The 15,145-nt window shown below is 38.7% G+C and overlaps 1 protein-coding gene across 1 annotated transcript in view; it reads left to right on the forward strand.

Moving 5' to 3' along the window:
• The first annotated feature begins 375 nt into the window (after positions 1 to 375).
• Positions 376 to 15,145, forward strand: part of LOC115290593 (spermatogenesis- and oogenesis-specific basic helix-loop-helix-containing protein 2-like) — a 115,345-nt gene continuing 100,575 nt past the window's right edge. The window contains exons 1-3 of the mRNA XM_029938473.1: positions 376 to 602; positions 13,838 to 13,946; positions 14,091 to 14,131. Of these exons, the coding sequence (XP_029794333.1) occupies positions 13,919 to 13,946; positions 14,091 to 14,131 (69 nt within the window). The 5' untranslated portion in view covers positions 376 to 602; positions 13,838 to 13,918. The remainder of the gene's footprint in view (positions 603 to 13,837; positions 13,947 to 14,090; positions 14,132 to 15,145) is intronic.

Here is a 15,145-nt window from a genome sequence, read left to right on the forward strand (position 1 = left end):
CAGAGCCTCTGGTACTCGGTAAACGGAAGCATAGAAAGGCACAGCCATTCTTGGATTCAGCATTTCCCTGACAAAGAGTGAAGTGTGCACTGGGCATGGGTCAGTGTTTAAGGCAGCACCGGAGCACCAGAGCCAGAGCTCCCTTGCAGTCAGCCGTGTGGCTGGTGCACATCTCCCCTCCACCAGTTTGGGAAAAAGAATGAGGCCGCAGGCTTCGGGCACTAGAGGAACCTTTCTCGACGAAGTGTTCCGGGGACGGCGAGACCTCCTTCGGTTTCAGCTGCAGTCCGCGGCGCAGCCCCCGCCCTGCTCCGGCTCCCGCTCGGAATCCCCCCGCCCCCGGCTCCCGGGCGACGCCCCGTGACGTCAGCGCGAGGCGCCGAGGGCGGGCTGTGAGTCAGTAAATCTTGGTGACAGCTCGTGACCATCTCCTTCCCAAGCTTCTGGGTGTCTGTCCCCTCAGGTCTTGTGGTCTTAGCTGTAAGGGGGAAGGGCGTGGGACGGTTCTGATCTGACACTCTGGAGGAAGGAAGAGGCGCCAACTTCGACGGTGTGAGCACCGAGCGCCTTGAGAAGGAGTTACTGGAAGAAATCCATCTGAAGTGAGTTGAAGGGCGGCGCGCGGACTTTCGCGCGGGTATAGGGTTCAGGTACACGTTGCCCAAGGAAGGGCACCTGTGTGTGCTCCGCCCTTCAAAACTGAAGCCTGAGGTCGATGTGACAAAACCAGTGTGACCGTGTTTTATAGGAAAGATTCACTTGCTTCTTTTGATTAAGCATTTGGTATTAGAAATAGATTTTGAGGTAGGGGTTTCTGTCTTTAGGGTCAGATCAGAGGGAGTGTACTGTGTGCGTATACTATACTACTAAACTATATGTTTGGTTTTCATGTTCCACTAAATTCAGCTTTTCTGTTTCAAATAACAGGTTTTGTTCAATATGCTTCTCTTTCATCCCTTTAGAAGAACTTAAGAAATGGTGGCATTTTGTAAAAATGATGCCTCTCCTGTATACTTAAAAAAGTGCTCGTTATTATAATTCGTATTAAACCTTTGAAACATTTTAAGTATTAAAAAAAAATAATTCCAGTCCCACCAGCAGTCCCCACAAGATTTAGACTCTCCTGTGTGTCCTAAAGTCTCCTGTGCTCTCCTCTATTGTGGCTCCAACCACCCTGTTTTAGTTATTTGGTTATTTCTTGGTCTGATACTAAACCCTAAGCATTCTGAGGACAGGGTGCATATTCCCTGAGGCAGTTCGTAGGAGGAATCCTGCATACATTCAAATCCCAGCTCTTATCACTTCGTAAGTACCTAATCTTGGGCAAGTTAATGAACCACTAAGCTTCAGTTTTCTCAACTCTGAGGTTGGCGTAAGAATCATTATACTTGATATGGTTATTGCCAGGATTGAGTGGAAAGCATGTAAAGCACTTTTCATCAGCTAATAAGCATTCAGTGGAAGCTGCTGCTATTGTTCATTTCACTTATTCACTGTAGTATGTAAGCATTTAGCACAATGCTTTGACATTATAGGCAATCAAAAATACATATTGCATAAATGATTTGTCATTAAATTAAATACAGGAAATAGTAGTACCAAGATCTCAGCACTACTTTTTGGCAGCATTAATAATAATTTATTTATTATTAGGTTTTAAAGCTAATATTTTCAATGTCAAACCTGTTACTGTATAATTATTCATCTACTTACAAGTTCAAAATGTTCATTAGTTAGCAAACCTTTGTTACATGACATCAATACATTATTGTTTTTGGTAGATAATAAAATACCACAACTTTTCTATTTAACTTAATACCTTCTGGATTTGGCTATAACTTTAAAATCTTTATCTAGATTTTGTCTATTTGTCTTGGAAAAATGGCAGGGCAAGTGGGAGAAGGGACAAGTGTTGTGCACAAGCACACACACACACACACATCTGCACACCCACATACCCATATATCCTTAAAACTTAAAATGTATGTAAGATATTAATTCATTCCACAAATATGAGACCCTGGCATATGTCAACACATTGAATGGAAGACTTTTCTTTTCCCTGTTCAAAAAAGGTTCAGTGACTTTTGGGAGAAAGTATCAAACTAAAATATGAATACAAGAGGGGATGTAAGTTCTGCATAAGGAGAAATGGAAACCTAGTTAAGGGAACCTAACACAACTTGAGTGAAGGCATAAAGACAGCCTTTCCAGAGGAGGTAGTGCTTGAACCGAATGCTAAAGAACAGTAGGATTATATTAGGTTTATGGGGTGGACTTTGATTCTTAAACCCATTTATACTTTTCTATTAGGGAAACCATGAATAAAATATTAGTAACTATATAAGAAGTAAAATGCTACTTTTCTTAAGTACCCAAGCCTCTTTTAAAGCTTAATTGGAGAACACTGCTCTGTCCCAAGCCTGAAGTAGCTTGCTACGTCTTCGTATCTGGGATATAACTATTTCTGAGCTCTAACTGTATCTGTGGTGGGGAGACTGTGAGTGCACTTACCTAGTAGTTAAAGTGGCAAGCCTAGCTGAATTTTCTCTTCTATCCAGTTACAGACAAAACGGATCACACTCACAGATACGCATGCAGTGCAATAACCATGCCCACTAGTAAAATGTAAGCCCAACAAATTGTATTACCAACAAGTCTTCTCATGGGGAGGGGCTGGTTTGTGTGCATGAAAAGAAAAGGTAGATGTGCCTGGGTGGCTGAGTTGGCTGGGCATCTGACTCTTTCTCTCAGCTCAGGTCTTCATCTCAGGGTCTTGAGTTCAAGCCACATGTTGGGCACCGTGCTGGGCATGGAGCCTACTTTAAAAAAAAATAAAAGGTAAAATGATAGGCAGGAAAGTTCTTTCCTCTGTGGGCCAAAACTATAGCCAGAGATGAAGGGGTCAGAAACGTATACTCCTTTTTTAACTAAGGCCAGGACTGTGTCAGGTGAGGTGGTTGTTATTATTCCCATTTATGGAAAAATAGAATTTAGGAATTTAGTAATAAATAACTTGCTAAGGTCATATAGCATATCATTTCATCCTAGATCTTCTGTCTCTCACCATACTGTTGCTATGGCAGCTGCTGTCCACCACATCAGCATGAACAGTTCCGGTTGCTGCATGGCAAACTACCTAGGAGCCTGAAGTAGCAAATTATCTCTCACAAATTTTTGGATTGATTGGGTTCACCTGGGAAGTTAGTAGTTGGAGTCTCCTGTGATTGCAGTTAGATGTCTGGAGGTCGGTCGTCTGAATGTTCCACGGGGCTGAACATCCCCCGATGACTCACTCACACGGCTAGCATCTGATGCTGGCTGTTGGCTGGGAGCCCAGCGGGATTGCCTATGGCTCTTGTAGCTTTGACTTCTCACGGCATGGTGCCAGGTCCCAAGAGGATGTCTCCCAACAGCAAGCATTTCAAAAGGCACAAATGACAGAAACTGCCAGACCACTTAAGGGCTACCCCCAGAACTGGTATAATGTAATTTCCACTATATTCTCTTGGTCAAAAACAGTCACAGATTCAAAGGCATGTAGAAGTAAAGTGTACTTAAGAAGGTCACAGTACAGAAGAATATAGGGGTGGGATATATTATTTCAGTAATCTTTGGAAAATACAATCTGTCATAGGGAGCATTAAGTATAATGCCATTTGAGGAGAACTCTTAAATAATTGATAAACACGGAATATAGATGGGTTCGAGAATATAACAGGAGATGAGATTAAGGTTTACGAAGATGACAAAGGAAGAAAAGTCTTTAATATGATGCTAATGAATTTGTATTGATCCTAAAGACAATGGGGCAATATTAAAGTTCAAAAAATAAATTTATTACTTTTTAATATTATAAAAGAAATACGTGCACAAGTGACAACTATGGGTACATCTTTTAATTTTTTTAATGTTTATTCATTTTTGAGAGACAGAGAGGACAAGAGGGAGTGGAGCAGAGAGAGAGAGGGAGGCACAGAATCCAAAGCAGCCTCCAGGCTCTGAGCTGTCAGCACAGAACCCACCTTGGGGCTCAAACTCACAACCTGTGAGAGCATGACCTGAGCAGAGGCCAGATGCTTAACTGACTGAGCCACCCAGACGTGCCTGGGTACATCTGTTTAGGTGATTATTTCATACTTGCGACTGTCCCCAAATCTCTATCACCTCTCTCCCCATCTCACTGTCAGCTATAAGCTTGCCTTCAAAGAGAAAATAGAATCAGAAGATTTCCACCTGTTTCTACCAAGAAAGCTATGCACCTGCCTGCTTTGCACATCATCTTCCTTTCCTTCTGTTCGTCTGCGTGTTCTTAGCTAATGTTATTCCTCCACTTGTGTGATAGAACCCATCTTCTCTCACCTGCAAGGACGTGCCTCCAGCAATTGTCCTCTTTCTTTCTCATACCACCTGGATCATTCCCAAAGCATATGAATGGGCTGAATTTATTTTGTCAAAAAAATAGCAAAGCTCCTTTGGCCCCCACATTTCCTTTTATACTGTCATATTTCACTGTGTACAGCAAAACTCTTTAAAAGAGTGGTTTCTATTTCCACTCTTAACTTGTTTATACTTGTTTAATCTAGCAGGCTTGTAACTGGATTCATTTTTTAGGCTGAATAGCAAATACAACTGCAAAGGGCTTCACTTTTCATAGTGGCCTCTTGAAGCCCTTTAGGATTCATAGGAAATATATGCAGAAAAAGTGGTTTATATTTTAGCATATGTGCTGCAAAGAGGTGATTTATGTTTTAATTTGAAATTCATCTTAAAGCTTAGTGACAAGACAAAGAACAAGAAGGAAGATGTTCAGGTGAGTTTTTTTAAAAAGTGAGAAGAGTCAGTATTTGTGTAGAGCTTTAAGTGTATTTTAAAAATTGAAACTACCTTTTGAGAAAAGTACTGTTACCCCATTTAATAGATGAAAAAACTGAGATCCATGGGTCCTAAATATCTCTCTCAAGGTTAATGAGGTGGTGAGTACTAGATCTGTATTGGAATCCAGGAATTCTGGCATCAAAGCCTGCGCCCTTCGCCTCTGCTTCTTTTACCACTTATGCTTAAGTTTGTTTCTCTTCTCAATATCTTTTCATCTAGAGAAGAGAAATTTGATTTACTGAAGTTCTGGGACATTTGCTCATCTAGGGATAGGAATGGACTGGATTTGCCCAACACAATCATGATAGTCTGGTTGTCTCTTGAACTCACTCTAATTAGAAGTTTTACCTCCATTCAACTGAAACTGCTCTTGTCAAGGTCTCCAGTGACTTCCAGTTTGCTAAATCCAATGTCAACTCTCAGTCCTCATCTTACTCGACTTAGCAGCATTGGCACAAGTGATGATCCCCATCTTTGAAACCCTTTGCTCGCTTGGCTTCTGGGATACTACATTTTCTTGGTTTTCTTTGTACCTACTGTCCACTCCTTATTTCTCTTCATCATAATTATTCTGAAAACTTGGCTTACCCAGGGCTCAGTCCTCTCACTTTTCTTTGCTACATGCACCTACCGCTTAAGTGATCTCCTCTGATCATATACTGTTAAATCCCACCTGTATACTGACAACACAGATTTACATCTCCACCCCAGACCTCCCCTTTGAGCTCCTTTGAGCCTTCATTTATAGGCTGGTTTCTATCTCCAAGCCCTTTTGGTTATTGAGTAATACATTGATAGATCAAATAGTTTAAAAAATTTTTTTTGATGTTTATTTATTATTGAGACAGAGAGAAACAGAAGATGAAGGGAGAGGGGCAGAGAGAGAGGGAGACACAGAATCTGAAGCAGGCTCCAGGCTCTGAGCTGTCAGCACAGCCCAAGCGTGGGGCTCGAACCCACAAACTGCGAGATCATGACCTGAGCTGAAGTCGGATGCTTAACTGACTGAGCCACCCAGGTGCCCCCAAATAGTTTTTTTAAGACTCATCTCAGTAATGCTAAAAACGTTTTAATAAAATTCAAATTTTCTTCCTTTTTTTAATACAAAAGAATACTTCTGTTTATCTTAAACTGGCATAATACTAAGTGATGAAACACTAGAGGCATTCCTATTCATGGAGAAAATAAAAACCCCAAAATGCCAGGTGCTACCATTAGAATTTAATATTTTTGCAAGTTTCAGTCAAGCAATCAAATCTGAAACAGACATAAGAGTTGTAGCTATTAGGAAGAGATAAAACAATTATAATTTTCAGCTTTTATAATTTGATATCCAGAATTTTCCACAGGATCAATTGGAAAACTACTATATTAGTGAAGAATTAGGAAATGGTTGGGTACAGTAATGGAAGAAATATTTATTTAAGACAAGAAAAAAAAAACCCACCAGCAACACCAGTTTGAAAATAGGATTTCTAAATGACTGTGCTCCAAGTTCAGCCCAAACTATAAAATATCTGACAAAACCCTTGATAAAAGATATTCAGAACCTGTGTAAGGCAATAATAACAGTTCAGCCAGAATTCTCACCTTATTCAACATAAGGGATTTTACACTGGAAAGAAACCCTGGAATAAAGTGAAATTGAACTGAGAAAGTTTGCAGCTTTAGCCTTGCACATGCCTTGCTGAGTCCAAGATGAAGCTGTTGTCAGGTGGTTTTCTCTGAGGCCTCTCTCCTTGGCTTGTAGATGGCCATCTTCCTGTGTCTTCATGTGGTCTTCCCTCTCTACCTGTTTGTATCCTAATCTCTCCTAAGACCCATCATATTAGATTATGGCTGCCCGTATGATCTCATTTTACCTTAATTACCTCTTTTCAAGGCCCTTTCTCTATAGTCATATTCTGAGTCCTGGGGGTTAGGACTTCAAAAACATGAATTTGGGAGGAGGAAAGATTCTGGTTTATTAAAACCATATTATAATGGTGTGAAATTCAGAGTCAGATTATATTTAATTTAACTTCATATTTTCCATTATTTCTTCCAATTATTTATGGAAAAAAGGAGAAAAACATTTTCATTTATGAAACCTGTGGGAAATGCATTATTACAAACAAAGCCTGAACCATACATTGAAATAGGAAAGTACCAAAAGATGATTGTTTCAGTCTGCTCTGGCTGCCATAACAAAATATCACAAATTGAGTGACTTAAACAACAGATTTATTTCCTCATAGTTCTAGAGGCTGGGAAGTCTAAGATTAAGGTCCTGGCGAATTTGAATCCTAATGAGGGCCTACTTCCTGCCTTCTCATTGTGTTGAGACAGAGAGCTCTGTATCTCTTCTTCTTCTTAGAAGTGTACCTTCCCTATCAGGTTAGACCCCCACCCCTTCTGACCTCATTTAACCTTTATCACTTCCTCCCAGTGAACGTTTCCAAATAAAGTTAGATGGGGGTTAGGGCTTCAACATATAAATTTTAGGGGATGCAACATTCAGTCCATAACAATCAAGAAGCTGTCATTCTCTAATTGCTATCTGGCCCTGCCAGCCCAAGTTTGGGAAGAGGCTTCTGGGCAGAGAACTGGAATCAACAAGCCAGTTATCAATAATGTTTTAGTGGAATTTATGTAGACCTTTAAAGGAGCTGAAGGAAAAGTGATGAATTATTCAATAAGTTCTGTTTGGAAAATCAGTATAACATTTAGAAAAAAAATCCTTTAGATTTTCACTCTCTACTTAATTCTAAAACCTTCCAGATGCATTATGGGGTTAAATATTTTTTTAGTTATAAGAAAATATAGGTAAATATATATATCTGTTTATGGATAAGGAATGCCTTTCTTAGTTTAAGAGGAAAATATGTTTAGGTTTGACTTCAGAAAAAAATGCCTTTCTTTTGACTTAAAAAAAATTCATATGAGAAGTTAAACAGAAATATGGGAAACACATTAGTAGCCAAGATGATAGACAAAAGGGATATTTTCACTACATTTATATCCTCTGCAACTGAATTAGAAAAAAAAGAATAAGTCCTCAGTAGATAAATATGAGTAGAACAGAGAGAATTCATGAGTATAGAAAATATCCAACTTGTTCTTTCTTCAGAGAAATTTGAATTGAATTGAAAAACATACAATTTGTTGCCTGTTGAAGTAGAGTTTTGGTTTGGTTTTGTTTTAAGTGAAATTAAAACTTTATACATTGCTGTTAGCAATGTAGTGCTACCCTTTTAGAGAACAATTCTGTGGTAAATTGCTGCTGCTGATGACAGTGATGATGGAGAAGAAGAATAAAATAATGACAATATCAACAACTCTTATAGCATTTTGTGTGTGCCTTCCACCGTTCTAAGTATTTTATACATTTTACGAATCCTCCCAATATCCTATGATTTAGGAACTTCAGTTATCCTTATTTTATTTTATTATTATTATTTTTATGTTTATTTATTTATTTTGAGAGACAGAGTATGTGTGCAGGAGTGGGGCAGAGAGAGAGGGAGAGAGAATCCCAAGCAGACTTCTTGCCCTCAGCATTGAGCCTGACTCACAGCTCAGTCTCACGAATTGTGAGATCATGACCTAAGCCGAAACCAAGACTGGACAAAGTTTAACTGACTGAGATACCCAAGCACCTCTCATATCTAAAATATGAGAAATTGAGGTGCAGTATAGGTAACTTGCTCAAGATCACATAAATAAGCTAGTAAGTGATGGAGACATGACTCAAACTCACTAGTCCTACTTTTCCCTCATTGTATCCTCTCCTTTGTTGACACATTGGTAATTTTGTTCATGCTGCTCTTGCTGCTTACATATCCTTTCTCACTTCCTCTGTCTTGGAACAGGCGTCATTTCCCCCAAGAGCATTTCCTGACCCTCTTCAGTCTTGACCTCGCTATCTCTCAGTGGCTTGTGCCACCTTCCATATTGGATGTCCTGTCGTGCGTTCCATCGCATCCACTTAACCAATAGTCTCAAACGTTCTGGCTGTACATCTCCCCCACTCCCACCACCATTTGTCCTAATGCTAGTTGATTGCTGGGACTGTGTCTCTCTTATTTTTGTATCCCTAGTGCTTAGTACAGTGCTAAATATTCGGCTTTTTCCTTTCCTTGTTAACGTTTTCTTACTTTACAAAGTCTTTTCAATTCAACATAACTTCATCACTGTTGTCATTATAAATACAATGACCGACACAATTAAACTTGACTGAATTATTAAAATCTATGTAGGGTCAAGTTTCAACCAATTCAACTGTGTTCTTTTCAACACTTTAAAATGTATTATTTGGCATTGTTGCTTAGTGAGGCTTTTTGTTAACACTGCTCTCTCTCTTAGGCCAAAAAAAGAAATCCATATTTAACAGATGGGGTTTCACCAATTTTCTCTTGCTTTATGAGCTTCCTCTTCCAAGGTCAGTTCATAAAAAACTGATCATGAATTGAACTTCTAGAATGTTTCTGTTTTGGTTTGATTTTGCTTTTTCTTGTACTGATCCTAGCCAACATCCCTTTTTAAGATTACAAAGCAATTTGATTTTTTCTTTAAAAAATAGTGCTTATATTTTGTTTGTTTTTAGAGTTACTGAAGGAGCAATGGTTCATGGAAGTTTCCCTCAGGATATTTTTCTACCAAGAAACACAAATGTTTATGCTAAATTTTTATCCTCATAGTCTGCATTTTATTTTGTATTTTTGTATGTATGTATGTATTTATTTTTGAGAGAGAAAAAGAGGGAAAGCAGGGGAGGGGCAGAGAAAGAAGGAGCCAGGGAATCCAAAGCAGGCTTGTGCTGACAGCAGAGAACTCAGTGTGGGGCTCAAACTCACAAACTGTGAGATCATGACTTGAGTTGAAGTCAGAGGCTTAACCAACTGAACCACCTAGGTATCCCTCATAGTATGTATTTTATTTTATCTTATTTTTAAAAATGTTTATTTATTTTTGAGAGACAGAGCATGAGCGGGAGTGAGGCAGAGAGAGGGAGATGCAGTATCCAAGCAGGTTCCAGGCTCTGAGTTGTCAGCACAGAGCCTGACATTGGGCTTCAACTCATGGACCAGGATATTATGACGACCTAAGCCAAAGTTGGACACCCAACTGACTGAGCCACCCAGGCACTGCAGTCTGTATTTTAAATACTTGTGTATTATACGTGTATTGTATGCCTTGATACATTGACTGCTGTTGTGCTCAACATTAGGAAGCATATTTCTTGATGTTGAATTTATTGTGGCTGTCTCAAAGATAGCACATCTCTTATTTGGGTTAGTTTCAGATGTCTCTTAACTTCCCTTAATATCACAACTTGCTATTTTTTATTGTATTTTATTTTTTATCTAAAAAATATTTGAGAGGGTGGAGAAGGGAAGAGCGGGGGAGAGAGAGAGAGAGAGAGAGAGAGAGAGAGGGAAAGAAAGAAAGAAAGAAAGAAAGAAAGAAAGAAAGAAAGAAAGAAAGAAAGAAAGAAAGAATCTCAAGCAGGCTTCAGACTTGATGCAGAGCCCAACACAGGGCTTGATCCCATGACCACAGGATCATAACCTGAGCTGAAATCAAGAGCTGGACACTCAACTGACTGAGCCACTCAAGCACCGTCCCAAAATTGCTATTTTTAACTGCTACTCTTATTCTTATTTGAAAAGCTATTTAAACATCACTGCATTTTATTTAATTTTTATAATTTTTTAATGTTTACTTATTTTTGAGAAAGGGAGAGAGAGAGAGAGAGAGCGAGAGCGAGCGCGAGCCTGATGTGGGGCTTGAACTCACCAGCCATGAGATCATGACCTGAGCTGAAGTTGGACACTCAACCGACTGAGCCACCCAGGCACCCCAACGTTACTGCATTTTAAAGAGGGACAAAGAGTTATGCAAAAATTATAAACCTTAATATTTTGGGTACTTTTGGGTTATCACAGAGGAAAATGTGGTAGGGAAAGAAATAATCAGTGTTGTCCTTTTTTAGAAAAAGGGAATACTTGATAATTAGGAAGTTGATGTGATTTGTGGGAGCCAATGCTGTTTTGTGAAACCAATTTAATTAATCTCCAGTTTTGTGGGCCTCCATCCACTTGTTAAGGAATCAGAAATTATAACACATTTTGGTATTAGCCATGTAAATCAGTGATGGCTGCAGGTTTTGGTAAGTTATATAGTCCTCATTTTTATGCACTTCGATTTTAATTAATTATTAATTACTAAATGTTAATAATGTATATGCTATTTTCCCAGGGTTAGGAACATAATTGACCTGGAACAAATCAATGTTTTATTTAACTGATAGATCTGTCTGTCTTTTCATATCCTGTCAGTTCAACAACAGTAACTGATCAGTTGGGCTCAGTTTATACATCTTAAGGTTTTCCTAAAATAAATTCTCCTGTTAGTTCACACATCTTAAGATTTTTCTAAAATAGATTCTCCTGTTTTATGTGTCTTCCTTCTCATAGCAAGATCAAAACAGCAATGAATACACTGTCAGGTCAGCTTTGGCAAAGTGGCAATACTTAGTGCAAGTAGGATAAATTAGGTTTAGATATGAACTCATTGCAAAACTCAAACAAAAGTATTCCAAATTAAGTCTGGACATCAGTCCCAGTGATTACCCAGTAGTCTAGACAGCTTAAGAACAGAGTATTCTTTCCTCCGAACAGATTAATTTGTACTCTTTATTAAGAAGTTGACCTAGAACTAGCCAAGCTTGCTTTCATACTTTCTCTGACTGACTTATCCATTAGGCACAGTAGACACATTATTAAGGTCCCTTGATGATACCTTTAGAGGCCAATGAGATATTTTATTTTAAAAATCAGAAGAAAAAATTTAATATGATCCAGTTTGCATTATATTTGTCTTTATACCAACATAGTAGTCAAATAGAATTTTTAGTATTTTTTTTAATGGAGAAAGAGGCCCACAAAGGCAAAAGTGCCAAACTCCCATGAAAGTCCAATGTGACCCTACAGTTGCATAAAGACCATTTTTTCATTTTTTAATAGACACTACTGTTTTAAAATTTTGCCCTTTAATTCCACAGTCATCACGCTTTCTCTTTGTCTTTTGTCCCCTACAACACAGCCATCTGCGTACACCGAAGGACTTAAACGTTCGAGTGTGTACGTTTGAGGTCAGTTCACCACACTGGGGGTTGTGAATATTGACATCATTACCTTTAAGGCCTTGCACTTATTAATACATGGTAGTATACCATTAGGCTTACTTATATTTGAGGATTTCTAGATCAGTATATTTTAAAGTGGAGGCAAACATTTATAAACTATAGTCAGATGTGTTAAAGAGAATTACATTCTTAATTTTTTGGTCACTGCTCTGGTTTTGCTCTGAAGCCTCCATTCTCATGGTGGGGAAAGGGGTCGAATTACAAAGAGAACTTCAGCTAGTCAATTATACAGATAATTCCATCTGTTTGGACTCAGTGGTATCTTTTGGATAAATCCTCAGTCTCTCTTCTCTTTCAGCCTTCTCTTCAGACTTCTCTTTTCTTGTTCCCTAAAGCATTTGGATTAATGACTTCTGGCTTCAGTTGGGGAGGACGGCCCTGCTCGTCTTTGGAACGTTAGAGATGAGGCGCTAAGGGAGACCTGTGGCCAGGTTGAGGAGGCCGAGGCCAGTGATATGTGCTCGTGCTCTTGCTGCTTAACCTCCTCCGTCAACTATTATGGAACAGAAATTGCCTCATCTATGTAAAGCAAGCTATCTTTTTTTCCTCTCTATGAAGTGTGACTTTGAAGTTAAAATAAAATTAGTTTTGGGCCTTAAAGCCAACCAAAGATGTTTTAATTCTAGGCTGTATTCTCCTCCTCTCCTATAGCAATAAGACAAATGTCTTCGCCTTCATAGCCAAAGGATTTTGGTGAAATAAACCTGTTTAAGAATAAGGGAAGATGCCTGAATAGGCAGCTACATGTATTTGCATAGCAGTTAAGAGGATGCACTTGTGGGGTACCTGAGTGGCTCAGACATTTAAGTGTCTGACGCTTGATTTTAGCTCAGGTCATAATCTCACGGTCATGAGATAGAGCCCCATGTCGGGCTCTGTACTGGGTGTGGAGCCTGCTTAGGATCCTCTTTCCCTGTGCCCCCTCCCGGTTGCTTGCTCTCTCTCAAAAAAAGAGGGTACACTTTCAAGTCAGATAAAACCCAGTCCCCCATCTATTAGCTTTGTCATCTTAAGAATGTTATTTGACATCTCTGAGCTTTGGTTTCCTTGTATGTAAAATAGATAACTAAGTTTTTTTTTAATGAGGAATAATTACTTAATACATGTAAGGCATTGTGTACGTTACACATAACAAACAGAGTTCAGAATTTGTTTGCAAAGCAAAGACTATAAACATGACATTGGACGGAAGACTAGTATCATTTAGGCTATTATGTGTGGATATTTCAAGCTTCTATAGAAGCAACATGTTCCTGATAGTCCCTCTCATAGAATTCCTTGGAGATAGGGAGTGAGAAGACCAGGAATCACATTATTCCTAGTGAGGTCTGGCTGGGTGGTAATCTGACTGTGAATCTACTGTCTGTAATCTGAAAGATCCTACCTAACAGAGAAATGCATGCTGAAAAATTAGTTCACTCTAGGGGTGCCTAGGTGGCTCAGTTGGTTAAGTGTCTAACTTTGGCTCAGGTCATGATCTTGCGGTTCATGTGCCGGAGCCCAGCTCCAGCTGAGCTGACAGCTCAGAGCCTGGAGCCAGCTTCAGATTCTGTGTCTCCCCCTCTCTCTGTTCTCCACCCCCAGCCCTTGGCTCTCACTCTGTCTTTCTCTCTCAAAAATAAATGAAAATGAAACAAAAAATTAGTTCACTCTAGTTCATCTACATTGCTAACAAAGTCAAGTACAGTAAGATTGAGCCAACTAATAGCATTTTAATGAATAAATGAGAGGTGGCAAAGTGATCTTGATTTTCCCTCCTTTTTCATTCAGGTGGTGAATGGAGTTTGTTGTGAGACACAACTTGAACTGAATGATCAACTAGAAAAGCAAATTGTCTCTCTAGAAGACAAAATGGAAAAAATCTGTGGAAATCCTTCAGGTACAGAAGCACCTCTATCTCTATCTATCTCTATCTATCTAGCTATCTAGCTATCTAGCTATCTATCTATCTATCTATCTATATGTTTTTTAAGTTGATTTAAAAGTGATAGGATATTAATTGTTCATATTTGTTTTATTGTAGATAGATTGTCTTCCATTTGTGTCTATGAAAAAATATCAGTGGTGAGTCAAATCTGGTTAAATAAGAGTAATTGAAAGAAAGAAATGATGTATTTTCTTTTTAAGACAGATTCCCCAAAACATTTAAAGACTGTAGCAAGTTCCAAATAAAATATTTTGTTCAATGGAACTGTTCCTAGAAAGGAAAGAATCCTGTGGCAAAGCTTTCAACATAATGTCCACCTTATAAAGTTGGGCAGGTTTGCAGGTATAACCAAAATGGAAGAAAAAGAATTTCAGTATTCAGTCTGGGTGAAAACCAAGTGTGTTTATTTCCTGTAACCTAAAAAAACCTATGAAACACAGAAATCCAGATCTTACACTATCTAAAAACATTTGCATTCTATTTCCTCTGGAATATACATATACATGTATGTATGTATATATGAACACACACACACACAATATGTATAAAATCCAACAGAGAACCCACAAAATTACCCTATAACATGAAGGAAACCTCATTGAGCTGATCTGCCTACTTTTTTGGGGGGCAGCCCTAATAACATCCTTTCCTCCTGATAAATTACTTAAATTTATATGTTTTATATTATACAAAGTACATTTATTTGTTGTTCACTGATTTAAATGTTTATCCTTTAAAATGTAGAGAAGATCTGAAGTATGACTTTTGCTGGGTCTAGAGCATGCCTTTTCTTTATAATTCATGCTGCATTTTTCCTTAAAGGATATTCAAAAAAACATGGAAATCTTACTAAAAATCAAGGGTACCTAATATGAAAATGAAAATATAATACTCACCTAAATTGGCAGGATTACAACACTCCATGAAATAAAATTTAATATCATTCCCTTTAATACATGTGACGTTAAGCTTAAAACAATGAAGTGAGGGGTGCCTGAGTGGCTCAGTCGTTTGAGTCCAACTCTAGATTTCAGCTCAGGTCATGATCCCAGGGTCATGGGATCAAGCCCTGTATCAGGCTCCATATTGAGTGTAGAGCCAACCCCTTTCCCCTGTGCTCTCTCACTCTTTCTCTCTCCTACTCTCAAAAC

This window comes from Suricata suricatta, chromosome 4 (assembly GCF_006229205.1).
Source record: "Suricata suricatta isolate VVHF042 chromosome 4, meerkat_22Aug2017_6uvM2_HiC, whole genome shotgun sequence".
Classification (NCBI taxonomy): domain Eukaryota; kingdom Metazoa; phylum Chordata; class Mammalia; order Carnivora; family Herpestidae; genus Suricata; species Suricata suricatta.